At 39.6% G+C, this 25,799-nt stretch overlaps 1 protein-coding gene across 4 annotated transcripts in view; it reads left to right on the plus strand.

The window, feature by feature from the left end:
- Positions 1-410: 410 nt before the first annotated feature.
- The window catches only part of LOC149776465 (SH3 domain-binding protein 5-like), a 48,586-nt gene continuing 23,197 nt past the window's right edge, over positions 411-25,799 (plus strand). The window contains exons 1-6 of one of the 4 annotated variants that reach the window (XM_089940889.1): positions 413-1,655; positions 7,487-7,549; positions 8,492-8,620; positions 9,972-10,154; positions 11,172-11,302; positions 24,530-24,572. In XM_089940889.1, coding sequence (XP_089797015.1) covers positions 1,569-1,655; positions 7,487-7,549; positions 8,492-8,620; positions 9,972-10,154; positions 11,172-11,302; positions 24,530-24,572 — 636 coding nt within the window. In that variant the 5' untranslated portion in view covers positions 413-1,568. Of the gene's footprint in view, positions 1,656-4,201; positions 4,454-4,474; positions 5,101-7,486; positions 7,550-8,491; positions 8,621-9,971; positions 10,155-11,171; positions 11,303-24,529; positions 24,573-25,799 lie in introns of those variants that run through there. The other 3 variants (XM_089940892.1, XM_089940891.1, XM_089940890.1) reach the window with 3 other exon arrangements.

The raw sequence follows: 25,799 nt of genomic DNA on the forward strand, positions 1-25,799 counted from the left end.
TGTATCCAGAGGTGATTTAAAATACGGGTCCTTTGAATCCATCCTTCATTTGGTTGGGGTCAACCTTCTCTTTATCCACCATGCAGTAGTCACGTTTAGGAACATATTTCCTAGTATTGACCTCAAATAATATTGTAAAGGTATTAATGAGGTATTTTTCTTCAGCTGTTTACCCAAGCTAATGGAGATTAGTCGAGTGTAATGAGTTGAAATTTCGGTCACATTCGCAGTGAGCATACCAGTCGAGATAGTCATTCACCGCCTCGAACGAGGCCGTACTCGTAAGCGATCAGAGGCGTAGCTGGGGGGGGGGGCAGGGGGGTACATATGTCCCCGGGCGCCAAGGTACAGGGGCGCCAAAATGAGGCTTACAACGTTACATTATAATAAGTAAACAAGGGTAATATTCAAAAATGTGATTAAACGGGGAGGGGGCTGGGGCGCCAATTTTATAGTTCGTCCCCGGGCGCAAAATATCATAGCTACGCCTCTGTAAGCGATCAGAATCGCTCTTGATGTCAAGACTTTCCCGATCAAATTCGTGACAGAAAATATAAAAGTGAAAGAATGTAATGTCTTTTTAAAAGGAACCATCATAGGTAAAACGTGTAATAGCTATTGAAAGTGAAGGGCATTGATCCAGCATAGTACTAGAGTGTTCAATCTGTTGTCTAAATTAGCAATACCAGATGCAGGCAAACTTCACCGAGTTAGTAATGTTAATTAATTTGTTTTCTTGGCTATCAGTTATCGAGGTTTATGGACAAATGTTTTTATAGTTATTAAATTCCTGGATTGGGGAACGGGCTTTCCAAAGAAAGACAATTGTTCAGTAGGTTCTTTAGATTCGTGGTGTACCAAACATGAAAACCACGATAGGTGGTTCCTCATGAATAAGAGTCCCTCGAAGAAGACAGTTGTCATGGAAGCCATATTTGACCAATTAGATATAATAAGAGGCCAACTGTTGAAAACCCCATGTTGATATAGCCAATCATCTCTCTCATACATACATACATACATACATACATACATACATACATATTGCTGCATAGTAAAACCTTATTTTTCTGATCTATTTTTTGCGCCGAGTGTTGATTAAAAAATGCCTGACTAGTTGTGTATTTAAATCGAGTGGACGATAATAAATTGTGATCGCGTTATTTATATCTCAAACTGATACGAATGACGATTAGACACCTTGTTTTATATGATAACGTTTTTTTTTTTTATTTTTTTTTTTTTCCTGACCATTAGCACTTAGCCACTCGTGTACTGCATGATACAATTTGGGCAAACAATAGTTTATCTGGTCCATTTTATTCATCAAATAAGGTCGACGATATCCCCGTAGGTCCTCACCCTTTGAACCAAACTTTGCCTTCTGATTCAAGCCAAATGATTTAAATATCGACATGACGATGTAACAGGTTGTTCATAGCTTGACTAGAAATTAAGACGGGGTCACTGTACTACCGACAGTTGTTAATATAGGTTGATATCACCCTGTGCTGTGGCTGGTTGATATACAGACGAAATTCCCTACGTTACACACCTACCAAATTAACATGGAGAAAACAAAGGAGGAATATTGCATTCCACATCCACCTGGAGATTCGGACGATGAAGATGATATATTAGATAACAGAATCCAGGTATGTTTTTTATAGTTTTTTTTTAATTGGCTTGACATAGAAGGTGATAAAAAGTACGTAGTACAATACATTAACGGAAACACCCACTAATTACAGCCTTTGGTAGTTGTATCTGTATGCGACACAACGTGTATGTATTTGTGACAGTGTAGCATCTAGTTTCATGTGTAATGTGTTTTTTTTTTGGGGGGGGTGTAGGTTAAAACAAAGTCTACGTATAAAATATGGGTCAACGAGTTTTAAACGAAATCCTCCCTCCCCTTCTCTCTCTCTCTCTCTCTCTCTCTGTCTCTCTCTCTCTCCAATGACAGTGTGGACAAGAAATTCGCGAAGATTCCGATGTTACGTAATACTAAATCGTCAGCATAAACTATGCCAAGATCATTGCATTACTCGTTGTACAGTACAGTGGGGGTCAAAGTTCACCCTGACCATGTACTTTAACAGAGAGGACAACTGTGTCAAGTTCATCCAGAATGCTATATAATTTAGGTTAACTTAAGGTAGTAAATATCTTCTTGTACATACCCAACGGCGATGTAAAATAGCGATATAAGCATACCGAGAATCGTCGTACGTACATGTAATATGATGCTGGCCATATAATTTTCGGGGCGGGGCATTGTTTTATTTTTTTTCTTTAAAATATCTGGCCCACAAATAGGTTTTAAAAAAGTTCTTGATCGGATTTATATATCAACGAAAAACCAATTATATCCATTATATCAATTTTGTTATAAAAAAAAAACAAAAACATTTATTATCTTGAGGTAAAAAATAAAAACTATCCTGGCTTGAAGAAAATCCCAAATCTTTTCAACGAAGATGAAATGATCGGCCCATATCCTGTACATAATGGTGCCAACATTAATATTATTCAGTATGAAGTTGAACACATAATCCAAATATTTTCTTTGAAAAAGCATATTCCATTACAATAATTTTATAAATAAACACCCACATTTGTCTTACTTGTTGTGTGTAACGATTGCTAAACAAGAGGTCGCAAATTCGAAACTTGCGGCGGCATCCAAAATATTTTATACATGTTTTTGTACTTTCATCTTCAAACTTTTTTGTGAAGTATAAATTTCTGACATTGACTCAATGAGATAAGAAAGCGGTTAGGATAGTGTGTGTGTGTGTGTGTGTATATGTATATGTATATATATATATATATATATATATATATATAATTTTTATTTGTTTGATATCAATATCGCGTACTTATATTTAGAGTTAAGAATTGATTAGAGGAAGTTGTATATTGACGGAGATAGTTAACTCGTTACATTCCTGACGAATGTATCCGCTGAAAAATGTAGTTCTGCTCTGCAGCTGTTTCCAATCTTGTTGGAAATATTTTACTTTCCTTCTTTTTTTAATTAGGTTCTACTTTCATTCACATTGATTAAATAATTAAAAGACGCTGTGTTAATATTCAGATGTGAAAATTAATTTGTTTAAAAAAAAAATCACAGCACAATCGGCGTCTCAATAAGTAAAAGCTAGACTTCTTGTATCGAACTATCCATGTCTAGTACGTCCAACTAAGCGAGGAATAGGCCAAGCAAAATGGCTAAGAAACAGAAACATGGAAAATTGGTTCATGCAGATATTATTATGCATATAGTACAATTGCTACTGACCCATATTAGACAGATTTGTTTTATGTTTCATCCTCCAATCTCTCTCTCCCTCCCCCCTCTTGGTTAGTTTGTCTGCCAGTTTTGCAATGAGAGAGAGGGAGGTTGAAAGGGGTAGGCGTATAAGCATTTTCTAAATACTGTTTGAGAACTATTGGTAGGAGAAAAAAAAACCCACAAAAAACAACAAAACAAGCCATGAAATATTCTGCAGCAAGTGTGTGCCCCTTCGACTCAAGGAATTTTACAGTATGGTCCTTATTTGGTCAGGTTGTTTGCCATCTTTCAAGAACACAAAAAGCTAGTATGATCATTGTCAAACAGGACAATTTACCGCTTGTAATACAGGCATGTTTTCCTCGGGATATATATCAGTATCAAATCCATTCATTCCTTCAAGCGCTTTCACCTAACTTCATGTAGGTAATTTATACTTTCAAAGTATTTTGTAACTAATCAATTCTGCGTACTTGTTGCATATACTACGTCATCGTCAATAAGGTAGAAACACATTCATTCGTTTGACTGGTATAACATTTAACGTACGTCAGTCCGAGGTTTTAAAACGCTTTAAAAGAACCAAAATGGTTAGCAAATTGAATCAGAAAGAAACAACTTGTATATTTAGATTTCATTACAAAATCTGCACGGGTCCATTCATGAAAGAAGGGTGTTGATATAGCGTATAAAGTGGTGCATACAATTACAAAATGAAAAGTAAACTGAGATATGTAAAGCCTAGTTGTGTATGTGATTTAATTTGACTAGGTGTCAGATAACACCAGCGATATTCACACATATCGATCAGCTTATTTTGCTTTCATTGGATAATCCAGTTACAGGCCGGGGGGGGGGGGGGGGGGGGGCGGGTACGGCACTTATAACACATTATTGGCTTTATCATGCCCGAGGTATGGGAAGAAGTAAAGTGCATTTTCCAAGGACACTGAAGCAGTCCACACTGGGGGGCCTGAGCGGGTATCGAACCCGCAACACATGGATTACAAGTTCCACGCTCAACCAACTGAACTACCGTAGCTGCCCTCGTTGAATCTAGATGAAAGTAACATATTGCTCTATATTAAATTAGGATGAGTGTAATAGGAAAACAAATCAGCGGACACGAATGAGGGGGTGTTCATTATCTGCCAGGTTAGCCATATTTACTCATTTGGGATCTTGTTTATTTATATTTCATTCATTTTCTTTCTTTGTTTTTCTTTTCTTTCTTCTTCTAGATAATACTTCTTTTGGCTGTTTGCTTGGACTATAGTATATTTTCAGGAATACTTGCACCAATGGACGCAACTTTCCACCCAATCCACTGCACATAATCGTTTAAAAAGATCATGAACTAAAAATCATCGTTAAGTTACTAGTTGTATCGCTATTTCCGAAAAATCTTAGTTGAAATATAGTTCTTTTTTATATTTATTTAAGATAAAAATTACCAGGATTAGTCAATTATAAAGAACGAATCTTTAAATTCGTGTATGTACTGCGAGATTTCCTTAATTACGTGTATTAATGCTAAAGGGATATGCAGGTATTGGTGCATATACAGACATATATGAATGTATGAAGCAGCTGTGACCAAGTCGATGAACTAATATCAAGTCACATGTATATAAGGCTCTTGCACTAATGTTCGTTTCGTTTAGTAATAAATTTATCACGTGAGTTGAATCATTTTTTTTCTTCTTCTTTTTGAGGGTGGGTGGAGGTGGAGGTGGTTTAGTGAAAAAAGGATTCAACTCCTTCACCGCCTATCATAACCTTAACATCAGATGAACACAAAAGTAAGGATATTTTTTTCTGACATGACGGATTACATCGAATTCGTAGCATGAAACGTAGACAAATTAAAAGACTTTATATATGTGATAGAGTTGGGTAACATACTTGTAACATCTATAGCGTTGACAGCTTCATAAGAAAGTCATATCAACGTGTATTGTTCACATAGCTGATCTTGGACCATTCATAGTTTAGTGTGGGTTAAAGTTCTCACAACGATACAAGAGCATGAAAGGTCAAACTTAAAAAATATTACATCAGCAGAAATTGTGAGTCTTTCGAAAATGGTTCAAAAGATAACTTACGGTATCACTTATATTTTTTCTACCACCATCTCATGTGGAGAACATGTCTCAATGTATGTTCACAAATTAAAAATGACTATAGAGAGATGAAACCTTGAAGACAATTAGCGAAAACAAAATCCACCGTGTGTAAGTAACTGAGCCACTTATCGAGGCGTATGGTGAGGAATTTAAAGGTTGAAAGTTCTACGGTTCGATCAATTTTTCTAGATAATCGAGACCACCTGGTTGTCTGTAGAGGCCATCATAATATAAATCAAATTACATGCACTCAATTACCATGTGTATAAGTTCGGCCATAAAGAAAAGGTTTAAAACATGTACACAAAAGGCATACAATCAAAGAGATATGTGAGAAAGTTGCTGTGAGGTTTGGGTTGATAGTTTGTATGCCGCGTTTGATACATTATTAGCTTTAACATGTCGAAGAAATGGGAACTGAGTGCCTTTCGCAAGGATACACCGAGGCAGCTGACCCGCATAAAGCGCCCTAGGAAGCCAGAAAGGAAGAGCTGGTCTTGTGTGGTATTCACACATGATGGTCGGCGACATAGTGATACAAACTGGCTGATACGAGTGAGCCAAACTGATACAAAGTATCTGATGCGAGTGAGACAAAGTGATACAAAGTGACTGATACGAGTAAGCCAAAGATTCCATCTGAATACAAAAGAAGCAACCTAGGAGTTTAGAAAGACGCCAAGAAAGAGCTAGTTTCGTGTGGAATTTAAGTGTATAGAGCATCGTGATACGATGGCAACAAGAAAGAAGTGCGTAGCACAGCTCATACTTAATTGAGCCTAACATCCGATCACGGAGTGTAGATAAAGACTTGCCGTAAACAGTGTCCTGATACTGTTGGTGATATGTATGGATATATCTACCCTTAGGGGATGATAACCTATAGACAACTAGGTGGGCATTTTTGTTGAAATATATGATTAAGGTCAATGGTCAAATATTTAAGACACATACATAGTTAAATATGAACTAAAGAAAATCAGACCGAACACTTCAATATTGGTTACAAATACCCAGAAAGTGCGATACTTTTTTTTTATAAATACTAGGCCAGTAAAATTGGAAGGCATTATTTTCACAAAATAAAAACTTATATAAAAATACAAGATCATGTAGACTTCATTTCACATAAAACTTATTGAGTCAATGGATCTGAGAGTCGACAGTTTCGTTTTATCAAGGGTTAGAATAGCGAATTTACATGCATTTAAACAGCTTTACTGGATAGCAACAACTATTATATACCTGACATGTTGTAGATTTCGTGCGATGTTTAAATGTCTGAGAACAAACGCACAAAGACATACCATGCATCATTAAACACCATTTTAGCATTTTCATTTAACAAGTGGAAAAACCTTACGATTACAAGCCGGGACATTTTTTAAAGCCATTGTGGTGGTGGTGGGTGGGTGGCGTTGTTGAAACTGTTATTGCCTTTTTCTGCGTCAGTCTTCATTGTTGTCATTTCGCTACAATTGTCGTTTTTATATTGTCAGATGTGTGTTAGTCTTTACGTTTAGACTTTTCGCCGCTAATGTGCACAGATCAAGTGATAACGTGAGCGGCAACACGTCATTATTCAAGACATTTTGAACAATCAAAACGGCGATTTTGACAATAACATTCAGGTACATGATCTCTAAAGTCATTCGGTTCTCTTCATCCCTACACTGACGAAGCAAAAGCAGTTAGAAGCATCATAATCAAAAAGCAGTCCGAAGCATAATAAAACGGTGCTTTTCAGACCGTAAGCTTGCAATGTCTTGTTCTCAATCACCCTGGTTTGGTTGTAGTATGATTATTATAATCACATGCCTCACAATTCAATTTCATATATGTTAAGCGACAGACGCACTTTGAAAGTCCCTTACACAATATCATTACAAAAATAAATTTTCGTTGACCAACCTGACGTCTTTAGAGTCCATATTTGACCATTCCTGGAGAGGGCTGTTTAAGACTTGAGACTATGTTACATTCTACCTAACAGCATTTATCTACATAAATCAGTCCATTATAAAATCAAGCTCGTCTGCATGGTTGATGTTTTCTTTTCAAGGTTGAACTTGACAAATTAAATCAGGCCAGTGCTGAAATCAACAAGCTAGAAAATGAGCTAGATGTATGTACGTCTCTCTCTCTCTCTCTCTCTCTCTCTCTTCTATTGTGTTTATATTATATAAGTTTGTACATTTTCTCACCACTTTGATTTAAGTCCAGATGAGTTCAGTTAAGCCATTAAGCAATAATGATTTTAATTTGGACATCTCTAGAAGCAGTTTAATGGTAGGGTCAGCCATATTTGTAATACTCTCCGTCAATCGTGCATTTTCGGAGCTTTCAGTCATTTCCGCCTAGCGGAAAAGGCTTGATATATATATATATATATATATATATATATATATATATATATATATATATATATATATATATATATATAGGAGAGAGAGATGTTAAACTCATGGTTTTAACTCGAGACAATGCTAAAATTGCAGGCTATTGTGTTTCAAATTATATTCTCTGATGAAATAGGGAATCACATTAACATTAAAGATCGACTTTAGTTAGATATGACACAGTGATAATGAGATAAGGAAACGATGAAACTGATCGCGCGAGTTAATTTAGTGAAGGATACATTCTACAAAGAGGTATACTATCTATTAAAACGCACAACATAAGGCCTGGAGATATATATAAAAAATGTGCCTTACCACTCGGGAAGAACATAACATTTTCAGTCTGTTTTTTTTGTTGTTTTTTTTTGTTTGTTTTGTTTTTCTTTTTTACAGCTTTAGGAAATAAATAAAAATCGATTCAAATGTTTATGAACCATATAAGTAACGAGTAGGACAAAAATCGAATCAGAGACATATCAAAATAATCATTTGAACACAGAAAATGTCAAATGGTTGATGGTGAAAAGCGAAAACCCTGCACAAGAGACAATCAACCGCGGGCATGCATCTTGATTTTGTCTAACTCCAAACAAGAACTGTTTTACCCAAAAAATGTCATATCTAGAGTTAAATCATCATGACTGAACCACGTCTGTATTTTTCAGGAGGCCCGCACGAAATATCGTTGCACATTAACAGAGACGTCACACAAAATGACTGCTGCTGCCAAAGGTCGCCGGAAGAGGATTGATAAAGCCAGAGAATATTACAAACTGAAAGGAGAACTGAAAAAGGTAAATAAAGTTGAAAAAATATTCCGCTTTGATTGGGGGATGCTTACGGGATGAAGCGCCATTTTGTTTGCTATTGTTAGTGGGTGTTTTTTGTTGTTTTTTTGTTTACAGATATTCGAATTTTGTTTATATATTTAACTATTTCCGGACCGTGTGTCTTATATATAAATATTTCCGGACGATGTTTAAAGCAACATTTTCTAATCCACTGCTTGCTCCCACTACAGATTTTGTTTTAGCTCTTTCTTCTCCTCATCAACAACAATTTTACAAAATTTATATAAAGGATTATATTAGTTGATCATATGGCATACAGGGACATACTAGTGGATCATACGGCATACAGGGACATATTAGTTGATCATACGGCATACAGGGACATATTAGTGGATTATACGGCATACAGGGACATATTAGTGGATCATACGGCATACAGGGACATATTAGTGGATCATATGGCATACAGGGACACATTGGTGGATCATACGGTATACAGGGAAATATTAGTGGATCAATCGGTAGACAGGGACATACTAGTGGATCATACGGCATACAGGGACATACTAGTGGATCATACGGCATACAGGGACATATTAGTGGATCATGCGATATACAGGGACAGATTAGTTGATCATACGGCATACAGGGACATATTAGTGGATCATACGGTATACAGGGACATATTAGTGGATCATACGGCATACAGGGACATATTAGTGGATCATATGGCATACAGGGACATATTAGTGGATCATATGGCATACAGGAACACATTGGTGGATCATACGGTATACAGGGACATATTAGTGGATCAATCGGTATACAGGGACATACTAGTGGATCATACGGCATACAGGGACATATTAGTGGATCATTCGGTATACAGGGACATATTAGTGGATCATACGGTATACATGGACATATTAGTTGATCATACGGCATACAGGGACATATTAGTGGATCATACGGCATACAGGGGCATATTAGTGGATCATACGGCATACAGGGACATATTAGTGGATCATACGGAATACAGGGACATATTAGTGGATCATACGGCATACAGGGACATATTAGTGGATCATACGGAATACAGGGACATATTAGTGGATCATGCGGCATACAGTGACATATTAGTTGATCATACGGCATACAGGGACATATTAGGGGATCATAGGGCATACAGAAAGAATCATTAAATCGAAGGCTTTTAGCAAACTCCTAAGATTAAAAAGGGTATATTAGTTATAAATTTCATTTTCATTTGCCAATTTCAGATTGAAAATAACGGTTTTCTTGCCATCTTCGTCGTCATCATCATCCTCATCCTCATCATCCTCATTACTTACAGGCGCAAGGGGAAGCCCTGAAGGCAGCCCGCCAGTATCAGACGGCTACAGGCATCTACAACGCTGCCAAAGAAACAGTGATGCTTGCCGAGGAAAGGTTGAAAGAGAAGGCGAATAACTGCTCCAGCGCGACAGCCCATTTGTCGTCTGCCTGGCAAGAGATGCTAAATCACACAATACAGCGGGTAGGTAGATGTTTGACCACACTTGCAGGTTTTCTTCAGATAAATCATTAAAACAGACAAATAAACTGAAAGTGAAAAGGAGAGACGATTAAAAGATTAAGACGTTTAACAATTTTCACTTGTGAAAGATAAGTACACGAGCCTTTTACATTTCTTTTTCTTATATTGGTTCTTTCTTTGACTTGCATTTTATTAATTGTACAAATTATCATAATATATTAAATGAGCATCGATACAAATTTAAAGACACCACATAAATTTTAGCTGCTTGCAAACAGATTCAACCAGTTTCAAATAAAGTTGAAATGTATGAATTTAAAAATTAAAGTAAAACGTTTCATATAATCGGAGAGCATGTTGCCAAAGAGTCTAGTTTCACTAAGACAATAATACTAAATTCATATTTTTTTAAAATGTCGTAGAGAGCAATACTAAGCATAATTACCACTCCGGTGACCTAGTGGTTAGAGCGTCCGCCGCGGATGCGGGAGGTCGTAGGTTCGATCCCCTGCCGAGTCATACCAAAGGCTTGCAAAAATGGTACTAACAGCTGCCTCGTTTGGCGCTCAGCATTAAGAGGTTAGTGTTAGGACTGGTCGGCCTGGTATCAGGATAATGTGACTGGGTGGGACATCAGACTACATGTCTGCGGCATGATGCCCCAGTGCTAGACATCACTATAAACTGTCACACTGCAGACATCGTAGCGATATGACTGAAAAATTATTAAAAGCTACGTTAAAAATCCAAATCACACACACACACACACACACACACACACACTAAGCATAATTCATACATATGATCACTTTTAAGAATAGACAAAGGTAGCTTGAAAAGGTGACACAGAAGAAATGCTTTTATCAGTTGAGTAAATAACTTGTCTCAAGCCAAAACCACCAATTGATGCACGTAACGACACTCACCTATAAAGGCGTCAGTTTCGCTGACAATTGAAGATCCGTATTTCTGCATTATTTTGTATAGCCATGTTAAAAAAAGGAGTTAAATTTACAGGTGATGGACGCAGAGAAGGAAAAGAGCCGTAGTGAGTTGGAACATAAGCGGACGTCGGCACAATGTCAGGAGTTGACAGAGAAGGTCCAGGGCCTTAAAAAAAAGTTCAAAAAATCCATAGCAGAAGCCAGGTGAGTATTGTCTTACATATAACGTGGCTTTCAGAGTGTGTGTATAAGGCAGTTTGATATGCCAATAGTGTCTGAATATCAAATTGTGATCTGTCCATGGCGTATAAATGCGGATATAATTATGGTCGCAATATGCATTTAATTATAGTTTCAAGAGTAGACTATTGCTTTTGTATTCTAGATCAGTCATGCATTTCCACTTATCAATAAAATAATTCGCATTTTTTGCTGAATTAAACTTGTTCCACAATTTCATTGAAATCCTTCTGCTTTCATATCTTTCTCCCTCTTATATGCCGTAAGCGACACAAAAGACGTAAATATTGTCTGAGTGAGTGAGAAAAAAAGAATCTTAGATGGATAAAAATCATTAACTCAATAAAGAGGAACCCAGAGTCCTTACAACTGTACGTGTATACGTTTCGTGCGATGTTTCTAGTGTTACAAATGATACAAAGTTATAATTTCCTATGTAGAAAACACATGTCTGTAAAACACATAGTATTATCTATCTGATGCTTTATTTTGTTTTTGTTTGTAGCCAGTATGTGTGTATGCGATTTGGATTTTTAATGTAGCTTTAACAATTTTTCACTCATATCGCTACATTGTCTGCAGTGTGGCAGTTTATATCGATGTCTAGCACTTGGGGCATCATGCCGCAGGCATCTAGCATGATGTCCAACCCAGTCACATTATCCTGATACCAGGCCGACCAGTCCTAACACTAAACTCTTAATGCTAAGTGCCTAGCGAGGCAGTTGTTAGTACCATTTGTATAAGTCTTTGGAATAACTCGGCCAAAGTTCAAACCCGCGACCTCCCGCATCAGAGGCGGACGCTCTAACCACAAGACCACCGGAGCGGTAGACTATTGCTTCTCCATTCTAGATCAGTGATGAATTTCCACTTATTAATAAAATAATTTGCATTCTTTGCTGAATTAAACTTGTTTCACAATTTCATTGAAATCCCCTCTGCTTTCTTATCTCTTTCCCTCTCTCCTTCTGTAAGGGACATTCAATACGTAGTCATGTTTTGAGAGAGAGAGAGAGAGAAAAAAAAAGAATCTTAGCTGGACTAAATCCATGAGCTTGATCAATGAGAAACCCCGATTCCTTACAACTGTGCGCGTACGTTCCGTGTGATTTTATTCTACATTGTTACCGCTAATACAAAGTTGCAATTCCCTATGGAGACGAGTAGGTCAAACCCGCCAATCATTCTATCCAGTTCTATGTCTCGCCCCGCCAAGCATTCTTTAATTCGTATAGTTTGACAGATGAAAAGTGCATGTCAATTCCTAAGATCGTCCCCTACTTGTGGACAATGCATACGTACCAATAATGCCAAGGCGCACCTATGTTCAGGAAAGAAACAATGTCACATCTGTCACCAAATCGCTACATTCAAAAATACCATTTCCAGACAAATGGAGGAAGATGACCAGAAGAAAGGCAATTTCAACTTTTTCGACTTCGAATGCATGAAAGAGACTGACATTCACATTCCTAATTTCTGTTTGGCTCAACGAGCGTGCGAGAAATGCATGCAAGAACTTATCTTTAGTCATTGCCCTCACTGCAGCAAGATTCCTGGAGGACGTGAAAAAATCTTTTGGGGACCGAACACGCTAGCCGATTTCCCCCAATGGATCTTAGATCCCATCGACGAGACGTGGAGCCAAGAGGATATCGAAAGTTACGGAGATTGTCATCGCCATGCCACGGTAATGGCTCACAATTTCTCGGTGTACGATCGACAGTTTCTTTTGAGATACTATACGGAACAAAGTACCTAACGTGCTAAAGTCACTTTGAACGGAGCCAAAATCATTTCCATGCAAGTGTTGACAAGTGCAGTTTAAAGATTCCACGAGTTACTTGGCCATGCCTTTGAGTGGAATACCTAAAAGGTTTGGAATGACAGAAATGGCCAAAGGCTATTTTCCTCACTTTTTCAATACCGAAGCCAGTCAACATGCCGTTCTACCCGATTTGCCTGAGGCTCACTACTACGATACCCCGATAACATGCGCACCGAACAACGAGAAGCTTTCTATGCTTGGTACCACACTCACGTCTCGGACCCTTTCGACTTTCAGGAAGAAATATTACAGTATTGTCGTTCCGACGTGAACATTTTACGGCATTGCTGTGGAAAATTTCGAGAACTGTTCATGGAACACGGAGGGATCGATCCTTTGAAAGAAGTCCGCACCATTGTCAAAGCGTGTTCCTTAGTATACCGCCAACGATTCATGACCGAAAACACATTGGCTGTCATAAACCCTCAAACGATGAACTTTGTCAAACGTCAATACTCGGTCAAAGCCCTACGCTGGCTATACTACTTGTGCGACAAAGAAGACAAATAGATCCAGCACGCCCGAAGTGGAGGAGGCGAAAAGACCATCGGAAGGTTATCGGTGAATGGCTGAGACCTAGAAAACTACAACATCGTGTACGAGTTTAACGGGTGCTTATTTCACAGATGCCCCCTCTGCTACCCTCAACGTGACACTAAAAATCAGTTTTTACAACGTACCAGGGAAGACTTGTACCACGCCACATGTCAGCGGCGCTTGAAGTTAGAACAGCAGGGATACCAAGTGGTGGAAATGTGGGAACACGAGAACGATCACCGTTTCAAAACCGATCCCGAGTTTAAAAGTATTGTGGAAAGCTACAAGTTGGTGGACCTTTGACGCACAGGACACTTTGTACGGAGGACGGACAAATGCCACCTCTTTGCTGTATCAAGCCGACGAAGAGAAAGGAGAAGAAATCAAATACTTGGACGCATGTTTGCTGTATCCTTACGTGTGTAAATATTGTCACTTTTCCGCAGGGCACCCGCAAAATGTTGACGGAACACATCGACGTAGAAAACATTCAACAATACGAAGGATTGATCAAGTGCAAAGTTTTGCGTCCCAAAGACTTGTGCCATCCCGTTTTACCTAACCATTGCCAAGGAAACTGATGTTTACCTTATGTCGTACTTGTTCAGAAACATACAATCAAGACTAATCTTGTCAGCATACACAGGAAGAACGCGCCTTGACGGGAACGTGGGTCAGCATGGAATTGTTTAAAGCTCTAGACTTGGGATACAAACTGTTAGAATTGTACGAAATTTGCCACTTTCCCAAGACAGAACAGTACCACAAGGGCGACGAGACTCAGAAAGGCATTTTCGCAGACTACGTGGATGCCTTTTTGAAACTGAAACAAGAAGCCAGCGGCTATCCTTCTTTGTGCCACATTCCCGAAGACTAAAAGAAATTCAAAGAGAAATACTGGGAGCAAGAAGGCATCATTCTATACCACACTGAGAAAAACGAAGGAAGGCGAATGTTTGCCAAAGTGATGTTTAATTGCTTGTGGGGTTAAATGGCATAACGACCGTGTTTACACAAGACGGAGTATTTGACTGAACCTTCTAGCTACTTCTAGTTGATTAACGACAAAACTAAATACATGAAATACGTGAACGTCCTTCGTGAGGACTTGATCTTAGTCAATTACGAAAAAACTGGACTTTGTAGAAGCTAACGAATTTGGAAATGTCATCATTGCGGCTTACGTGACAGCCCATGCTCGCTTAAAATTGTACGAAGCGTTAGAACTGCTAGGAGAGTGAATCCTGTATTTTGACACATACAGTTGCATCTACATCGATCGTCTCAGTCACTGGCACCCTGACATTGAAGGAGACCGTTTAGGAGCCTGGGCGGATGAGCACCCCGACGACAAGATTCTAAGTTTGCTAGTGGCGGTCCTAAACATTACAGTTACGAATACCGGAACAAACAAGGAAAAGTGCACACGGACTGTAAAGTGAACGGAATGACTCTCGGTTATCTCAACAGTCGACTGGTGAACTTTGGCGTGCTGAAAGAAGCCTTGCAGTCTGGACAGGATGTAAACTTTAAAGTGACCACATGCAAACCGCACAAGATTGTATGTTTACCCACACACCAAATCTTCAGTCTACCATTGGTAAAAGTCTATAAAATCGTGTACAGAAGAGAGTTCGGCTTCCCAATCAATTCACTTGACCGTGATCGATATTGGTCAGCATATAAAAAGGGAAAACGTTAAATACCGATAATTCATTGTAACTACTAAGACCGTGCGAGAAAGACGGATACTTTTAAACAGACATCATTCAAGTTCGGGGATTCTCAAGTGGAGTGCGATGCTGTACCTTGAGATTGCAGGGATGCCATACGCTGTAACCCCAGCGATTCAGGAGGACATCATGGGAACTTTAGAGACTCAGAGAACATTACACACTGTCCCTATGACATCTTTGTTAACAAAAAGATGTTGTTTATATTCCACTTTGATCGTTTTGGTTTGTATTTTATGCATGTACGTAAGCATTAGGCCTTTATGTATTTTTGTCTTTCGTGGTGTTCCATTTTTATACAAAAAATCAATAAACGCTCTTGTTTTGTCTGTCTTCGTGTCGAAAGTGACATTCCCTGCAATATGGCTATCTCAACTGTCTATGCTCCCTCTTCCTCCACTTTCAAAGTCATCGACGAACACTTAGATCGTGCAAGTTGGGAGGCCTTTTATCTTCTCCATCCCTTTAATTGCCGGACTTAGCGGTTCAGGCAAAACCGAATTTGTCGAACGTTTGATCGAACATAAGCATCATTTGATCGACCGTCCACCTCAACGGATCATATGGTGTTACAAATTGTGGCAATCGGCGTACAGCCTCTTGCGAGAAGGTGAGGGCGATTCCATCGTGTTTGTGGAAGACTTTCCTAGCGAAGACGACGAAATCGTGTCTGACCCTAGTCAAACTCATCTGGTCATTTTCGACGACATGTTAGGAGAAGACGAAGAAGAAATCAAACTATTGTTTACGCGCAACGGACATCATCGTAATGTCAATGTCAATTACATCACCCAAATAATGTTTCAACACCACCAGTCTCAATGCTCATTACGAAATAAATCGCAAGTGTAAGTCTTAGCCAAACAGTTAAGAACGCCTTGGCTCACTCGTGCGTACGACGATGCCACTCAAACCCCACACGCATATTTACTCCTGGATTTAAAACTCACTACCCCCGATTATTTACGATTTCGTGCCCATCTGTTTCACCACTGGTGCCAAAACGGAGGGCCTGTCTTGTACACGTTCCTTCGTACACTTTACAACAACAACAACAACAACAGCAAAATCTATAGAAACCTCGGACACTTTGGGTCTGTCTCACACAGCATCAACATGACGTCCCTTCAGTCTCATCTTCCCGTCAAATCGATTCGAGCCTTGTACGGCATCAGTCGCGAAATAAATCCACAAATACGTGCTCGTGTCGTAGAAGCCAGTCTCAAAGAAGTCTTACGATGGTTTACCGTGACAGCACGTCAATTACTGCAAGGCATTATTCACATCCCACATCAAACCAAACGCTTGTTTGAAAGAAACAAAGTAGCCTTAGCGCAACTGGCCGATCCTCGCATCGACACTCAAACCAAAAAGCAAATCATTTTGAAACCTGGAGGTAGCGGAACTCTAGGAGGTGTCATCATTCGTTCTCTCTTAAATGGGATCTTAATGCCCCCAAAGACGTTCATAAGAAAAACGCCACTCCCAAGAAAGGCAAACAGACCCACGCGAAGAAAAAGAGCAATGTTGTCAAGACCAGATCACAACAACAGAAAAAGAAAAGCTACAAAAAAAGAAAAAAGAAAAGCCAACAGAAACGACCATAGAACACAGGTTATTCACACAAGAGGCCACGACATACAGCGAAGGTGACCGCGTCCCCAGTAGCCTCGGGTTTTTCCACTTCTCCGTTGCGAGTGATGCCAGCCAAGCCCCATTTGACACCCGTTCTTCTTCATTTGATGAAACAATGGAAACCCGCGTGTCCAAGAACTTCTTCAGCGGTGACACCCTCCTCCTCTTTAACTGAAGTAGCAGCTGCTCACAAAGTACCTTCCCCAAAATCAAAGTCCAAGAGAGATCGGGCATGTTACAGGGTTTATTGGATTTGTCCAAGCAAGAACTGTTCCGATTTAGTCCGTTGCGAACCATCCACGACGTGTGATGTCTGTCATCAAGTTGATACGACGTAAAGACAATCCGTGGCGACGCAATCCAGTATAAAAAAAGGCTTGTGACAAAAGGATGGGGATCAGTGTTTTGTGTTCCTGAACACTTAAAAATATTCCCTCATAGAAGTGCACACAGTTACCATGTCGTTCTCCTGTCCGAAGAAAACAAAATGCTTAACCAGGCATTGACGTCACCCCAAGAAAAGACAGTTGTCCAAAGAAAAAGAGGAGCAAACAAACTGGAGGTATCTCTAGCGATTTTGGAAAATACGTCGTCACCTTTTTGACGAAGCGATATTCAAACCAGAAAAAAGGGTGAGCGCCAAGTCATCAACGTCAGTGTAATTTTGGTGTGTGCCCTGGAACCGACAAATAAAGATATAAACCCCGAGAAAACATCCTTCTACTCGTTTAGTCAAACATGGGGACATGTTGTCGTCCTATCCAAAGCTTCTCCACCGATGCGAAAAAAACCCTCATTCAAACAGTCTCCAAAGACGTCTTCGATGCCGTGTGAGATTGTTGTTTGAACGTCTTGAAAGGTACGATACCATTGTCTAAACACCAGAAAAATGCTGGGCCAAACATCGTCACGTTCTTAGCCAACTGGTTCAAACAAAAATACCCATCCGTCAGAAGAAAAAGATGTTAGTGCAACACAAAGAATTTTTACCCCTGTTAGGAACTCTTATCAAAGGAATCTTAGGACCCACATTTTGGGCTCCTGGGAAGTGTTTTGCCCATGCTTCCAGGAAGTTAAGAGACCTCTGGAGTCAGAAGACCTTAGCGTGACCACTGAAATCGAATGGAAGGACGAAAACTGGCTGTAGTGCCTTACAAACGATGGATGTAATACCATCGTTCTCAAGAACAGCAGACCCCGCATTCGCCTCCCAATCCTCAGTTGACCGAGATGTCCCAGTTACAATACGAATTGCAATCGTTGATGTATTTCCACGATTTGTCCGAAACAGACAAATCGGAAAGGTACAGTCAACTGTTGCAACGATTGCAAATCTTTCACCGCATATCTTTAGACGAAACAGCTCTGCCAACTCTGAAAGATTTTAAGACCCTGATGAAAAGTCCACCACCACTACCCCAGTAACCAAGACAGAAAAAGGAGAAAAAGAGTTTCAAACTTCACCAGAAAAAGTACGCAAGTTAACAACACCGACAGAGAAAGTACGCAAGTTCACAACAACACCACCTACATCTAGATGTATTAAAAAGATGATGGCCATCCCTTCTCCCACAGAAGAGAAAAGGAAGGTGAAGACAGAAGTGAAACAAGAACTGATTACCCTATTTAGACATACTCATCCCCCTCGACACCTATGGCTCGCCGGACACGCAAATCATTACAACCAGGAAAATACCACACGAACAAAAGAGTAGCATCAGTGAAGAGTGGGTGACTTATTAACTAAAGTGGACTATGTGTTAACCGGCATTTACTACGATCCATCCCGTCCTGCGGGATACGGAGGAGTCCAGAAATTGTATCGTGCTGCCAAAACCCGTCTGAGAAGTCTCCGTTTACCTCAAGTGCAACGATTATTACAAGAGAAAGGCACGTACACTTTACACAAACCCGTTCGACGAAAACTTTCCAGAAGTCGCACCCGAGCGGAGGGCATCGATCATCAATGGCAAGCCGATTTAGACGATGCTTCTCATTTGGCCACCTACAATCGTGGCTACAAGTATTTCTTCTGGTTGTGCCATTGACTTCCAAATTGAGCAGTGAGTTAGTGCGAGCCCTCCAACTGGTGTTGAAACAAAGTGGTCGTCACCCTCTTCGATGGCAAACCGACAAAGCACGAATTTCTGAACCAAGCTTTCCAAAATAAATTAAAGAAACATGACATTACCTTTTTACCACCGAGAATCCCGAAACCAAAGCGATCATCGTGGAACGTTTCAGCGCACCATGAAAGAACGCATGTGGAAATATTTTACGCATCAACACACTCTCAAGTACACTGACATCTTACCGCACCTGGTTAAAGCGTACAACCAATCTTACCATCGAAGCGTCCCGACAACGAAGTGACTGTGTTTGAGCGTCTGTTTAGTACTTCCCCGACGGTGACTGTCCCCCAAAAAGTGGAGTGTTGGCCACAGGAGATTGGGTGCGCATTGGCAAAACCAAACGCACTTTCGACAAAGGTTACTTACCCAACTGGAGCACCGATTTGTTTCGTGTCACTGGACGAGTGCGTGGCCGTCGTCCTGTCGTCTATAAATTGGAAGACATGAACGGGGAAATGTTAAAAGGAACGTTTTCTTGCCCGAGTTACAACGTGTTACAACGTGTGGCTAAAGAAGAAGACAACGTATACGACATCGAAATTATTCTCGAACGAAGAACCCGAAGATTGGGGAAACGACATGTCAAAGAAGTCAAAGTACGTTGGAAAGGATATCCTTCTAGTTTTGATTCTTGGATTGACGCTTCGCAAGTCATCGACTATAAAAAGATGTGACCATCATGCCCTTCAACACAGTCTCAACCGCTATCACCGCAGTGACCACTCCTTCACCAGGTTCTTCTCTGCAAGATCTACAAAAAGCATCCCATGTGGGTGTGGTGTGGAGAACATGTGCCTAAAACGCAAATCGTCTTATTCTGCCAAGTCTTTGTGGTGTATTGTGTCATCGGTGCGGCTATTGTCAATCTGAGTTTGCAACGAGACAAACAACTGTGTACCATTTTACTGAGCAGTTGCATCAGTTACCTTCTTCCCAACCCCTCAAACGGGAACAACGAGAGTCTTGCATCTAACTTCAGTCACCACTCCAACAAGAACCACAACAGAAATCCTCCTTTAGACACTCTTCTGACTTCCAGTGACCCTTCGGACAGCAGCAGAACTCTGGAATTATAAACAACAACAACCAATTTTACTTAACGTTTCCCAGTTACAAATCCATGGAGGTGTTTCCGAACAATAGTTTGTGTTCTTACACGGCCAAATTACCTAAGGCCATCCAGTCAGACCACGAAGCCCATTGGGAAGTGGCTTAGGCGGAAATGATTTAAACTACACAAATCTAAAGCATCACTGAATCTCAAAACACTTTCCAGGTTGAAATCCCGAACGTCCAATTGCAATAAAAAATGAACAAAATCGGGTTTTCAGGTGAAACAAAGTCAGCAAGCAATTCATCATTCAGCATCTACACGAAAATTTCGTCAGGCTATTATTTTAGCGGTGAACATTTGTTGGAAACAATAGCTGACAGGTTCGAGGCAGCGTTTGGCAAAGCCCTGAGCAAAGCCAAAAAAGTGTTAAGATTGGGTAACATAAAGTGGCTTGTCGCCTACTGATGAAATTTCAGGATACCGAAACGTTGTCCATCAGGTTTAATGGTAGTTTGTTTGTTATTTTAGGTGGACATCCACAGATGGTAGCACAGAATCTGGGCCCGAAGATCAATAGTAATATAGATTTATAGAGGGCTCTTGGATCCCTGTAGAACTGAACGAAGGACTCATATTTGTGTTTTACGATGTGATGGAGCACAACGTAGTGGAATACACCTCAGTACCTTCACTATTTACCCGTCAGTAAGTCGTATTTTGACACTGTCAACATTGCTATAAAAGGAGATCTGGGACAAAACATTCCATTTTCCAAAGGGAAAGTCACGGTGAAACTACATTTTCGAAAATGATTCTTTTAAGGAGTTTTAAGTCATGTATCCAGTGTACCGAGACGTCGCTCGACAGCGAGGACATGATTGAGGAGAAATATTTAAATCGGTCTTTCTTTCGGTGGCCCCAGTTTTAAAACCGATGGTGATAGGAGGATTTCACGCTTTGATAGATTCCACATTGACGCACGGCAAAGAGTTTCTCAAAAAATGTCATCATCGACAATCAAAACCCCCAAAAATGTTTCTTAAGAGCAGGCAAAAATGTCTTATTACCTTTTTCGTACACTGCTTCTTTGAATCCTTTCGTGTGTACTAAAGATGAACTGCGTCGTCACAAACCTCAAGACCATCAAGCTTACGTCATCAACACGGACGACAATCTCCCAGGAACCCACTGGGTAGCCGTATACTTCCCTAAAGAGGGTTGTGTGGAGTATTTTGATTAGTTTGGATTGCCACCTTTGGAAGACGACATCATCGACTTTATGAGAAGAAATGCCCAGAAGACACGATTCAATACTGTGAAATTCCAAGGCACAGATTCCATTGTGTGTGGACGATATTGTATGTATTTTCTTCATCAATGCAGTCTTGGATATTCTTTAGAACATATAGTGACTTATTTTGATCGATGGTTTTGTGACCATTATGGCTATCTCTTGTCTTTAGCTAGGAAACGTAGTGTACATCAATGGCACAATGACTTCCATCAGTGGAAATCTCACTTCACTTCGCAACATTGTCAACCTTGCCAAAATAGTTTACTTGTTTGAAAAATTGTTTGTTTGTTTGTAAAAAAATGTTTTTTGGTTAATTGTTTGTTGTTAGTTGTTTAAACAAAAACCTTGTTTCGAAAAAATGTGTCCATCAGTTGTTTTCAATTGTTATCATTATACATGCTCTTTGACCTCTCTATCCCTCACCCTAAAATCAACTCTATAGTATTCTGACCCAACAAAAACTCGTAGGGATGTTTTCCTTCACGTCCGTGCTTTACAAATATAAAGAGGAGCGCTTGTCAGTCTGGTTACCCGTCGTTGATTAATCAACTGTGAAAAAATGAGCAGCATAATCACAAAACTTTTGGAACTGCAAATGCAGCTGGAGTATGCCTTGTGCCTCCTAGATGAACTGGCTATGAAGTCAATTGCAGAAAGTGCGAAAATAGAAGAGGACGAGGAGGACAGGAAAAAGAAGAAAGAGAAAGAAGAAAGAATCCTGCCTCAACACGTGCTGAGACCTCTGTGTGAAGTCAAGCCTGAGGTGAGGACGTCTCCACCATTAGAACCAGCACAACGACTAGCACCACAACCACAACAACTTCAGCTACAGCCACCAATACCAGTGCCAGAACTAAGGAGACCTCATCATCCCCAACCGCAAAATAGAAGACAGAGTGAAATCTGCACTATCCCACAAAGTGAAGACTGGGATGATGAGGCCATTCAACCCGCTCTTTGCGCTCCTAGGAACAAATGTAAATAGGGAGCAGGACTGGAGTAGACGCTGCGTGTGTGGGGCCAGGCCTGTAAGATTCCAGCATTAACCAGGTTTATTTGAAGTTTTAAAAAATCTAGAATAAAACCTAGAAAAGAGACTATTCAAGTTGCCAATTTGAGTAAATATGGAGTAGTGTGATCATAAACACTCACTCCTTTACTAATGTAAGTATATGTGTGTGTGTGTGTGTGTGTGTGTGTGTGTGTGTGTGTGTGTTGGTATGAGTGCGCGTACGTTTGTGTATAGTATATTTGGTGTTTGTTTTTCTCCTTCCCGTGTGTGGATAGTATCTTTGGGGTTTGTATGAGTTCGCATGCGTTTGTGTGAATAGTAGAGTGTGTGTTTGTGTGTTTGTATGAATAAGCGTACGTTTGTGTGCATAGTAGAGTGTGTGTGTTTGTGTGGACAGTAGAGTGTGTTTGTATGCGTGTGCGTACGTTTGTTTAGATAGTATATTTGGTGTATGTTTTGTTCTCCTTCCTGTGTGTGGATAGTAGATATTGAGGTTTTTGATAGTATATTTTGCGTTTCTATGAGAGCGGGTACGCTTGCGTGGATAGTAGAGTAATTGTGTGTGTGTGTGTGTGTGTGTGTGTGAATGCGAGTACGTTTGTGTGGATAGTAGAGTGTGTGTTTGTCTAGATAGTAGAGTGTCAGTCAGCATGCCGGGTTACCTCACTTGATCAAAATCGCTCTCTCTCACCTCCCGCTCCCCAGACTGTATGACAAAATAAACATACTAGTCGATCAAGGCAGCAACAGCGAGATGGACGGTATAAATAACCTTTTAGTCAGTCCCCATCCACCCCAATCCGCTTTCTCTGCTGATTGGTCAGCTATCATGTCAGTTTTATCCCAATGTATCAATTTCACCCCACCCCACCCCACTCTCTTTACCTCTGTATGAACCATCCTCGCAAGCCATGGGTGACAATCCTCGAAAAAGTAGTGTATCGGGGTTTTGCCCACGGCATGTAATGTCTCTGGACCGATTTCCGTAAAAGTGGCAGGCAAACCGACCAACAGTTAGTATTAATGAAAATAAAAATAATAATGAATTCAATCAACTGTAAATAATTCGAATTACCTCTTGTTGATTCGTTGATTCGCGTATATTAATACCCACTCGTTTCGATGTAATCGCCCGTGATCGAATAGCCTTTCTGTTGGACACGCCCGCCATACAATGTTTGGAGTACCCCAACTTTCTTCGTTTAAACCAACTTTTCCAGTTTTAGTCCAAAGCGTCTCTTTTATATATTTAGTCAATATGAATGAGATGGAAAAAAAGCTTAGTACAAAAGCAAATTAACAATTTTCAAAAGACTTGTGAATAGCTAAAATAAATGCAGAACTATATTTTTGTGGGGTCACATTTAGAAGGCTTGTGAAGTGATCACTCTCTCCGTCAATACACTGTTTTCAGTAGTCAATCTTAAACTCCGTTCGAACAAGAGTATGCATATTTGTATGTATAAATAAAATATAAGTATAGTATGAAAGCTGTATCTTTCCTAGAGTATTGGTATATTTTTCACTGCAAGGAAACTCGGCAAGCCTCTTTTTTTTTAAATGAAACATTTATACAACTCGTGGAATATATTCTCTCTCTCTCTCTCTCACTGATCTGTGCTTTATGATCTCAGTTCTTATAATCTTATTTTCGTTTCTGAAATAATATTGGTCATAAGGTCAACTCCCAAGATTAAGTTTTCTGTTTTCCAAAACGCCATTCCGCAGAAATACAAAACGGAAGTATTCGAGTATGAACGTGTCAACACACCTTGATCGGAAAATTTAGTTGTTGTACTTTCGAGTTTAATGTTCCTGGCTTATTTCCACTTAATGCATAAAACCTTTTTTTTTTTTTTTTTTTTTTTTATTGCTTTTCTAAATTAGCACCACCAGTAGCTGGTTTGAGTTCTTTTTGGAATGATTGATTAAATATAAATCGTTTTTAAAACCTATTTTACAGGCCCTATTTTGAACTGACGAGTGAACTTGAAATCAAACTGCAGGTAAGCTTATGACTTATTACTGAAACACACACGCAGATATGTACATGTCCAGGTTTGTTCTTGACCGAGTTTTCTTTATCTTGAAAATAGCATTGAATTACTGTCCATTTTCAAGGCAGAGCGTGGTACGCATGAATCGCGTGCTGGAAAAAAATGCAAGCGTTTCGATTGCAGGAGTTTTCAAACATTTTGATGGCAGGAGTTTTCAAGATCTTGCACTGTTCAAACAATAAGGAAATATCCTAAACCAATTCCGAGATATTATGTAAGTGTGACCATTGCACCCCGGTTTTTATTTTGATGGAGAAAAAGTGAACTATGAAAGAACCGATTTTTTTTCTTCCACAAAATCATTTACCATGAAAATTATGCTAAACACATAAAAACAGAGAAAGGAGAAAGCTGGCGCCCGCCCATGCGCTGCCGCCAGAAATCAACAATGTTAGCACACGTGTATATGAATTGTTCTTGTGTATGCAACATGCAAGCATGCATGCTTGATACCTTTGTAAATAACGAGGGGAAAACATGGAGATAAAGTATGGATTTCTCTTCATTGAAAGATTTACCCCATGGTAGGCCAAAATCATTAAAAGCAGTTTAATACTACCACACGTTTTGTATTCTGTGCCTAATAATAAAGGTCATTTATTTACAAACTATAAGCATAGCATTATGTTGAGCGTAGTGCCCAAATCAGCTATGACGCAAGATCGGAAATAAACAACAATGTAGTTTTGATTGCTTGATGAACATAGAACACAATTTTACTATATGTTCTCTACATTTGTTTCTCAGTACTGACCTTTCCACTGTGTGACAATCAATGCAAATCATATGTTAATCTAAAATACCTTCAAAGATGACTTCACGGTGAAGTTCTTGTCAAAGGTTGACCTGCTCTTTTTTGAGATGCTGGACTGTCAACATAGCAGCATGTAAACAGAACACATATTTCACTTCCGGATCATCACCAAGGCCTTATTACTCACTGTGCACTGTCGCCGAAATACACACAGACAACAACACCCTGAGCTCATATTATCTAGAATACACAGTTACTTTTAAATCCCTACAAAAATGCATAAATAAAAACAAAATGAGAGAAGAAAAAATGTTCTAAAAATAGACTAGAACTACATTCGTGGGTACTGAACTGGAAGTATTAATTGTGACGCGATTCCTGATAAGAAATTGCAGTGACAAATTCGGCTGGCGGTATGGGTA

The sequence above is a fragment of the Sinohyriopsis cumingii genome, chromosome 18 (genome assembly GCF_028554795.1).
Source record: "Sinohyriopsis cumingii isolate HCF-2022 chromosome 18, ASM2855479v2, whole genome shotgun sequence".
Classification (NCBI taxonomy): domain Eukaryota; kingdom Metazoa; phylum Mollusca; class Bivalvia; order Unionida; family Unionidae; genus Sinohyriopsis; species Sinohyriopsis cumingii.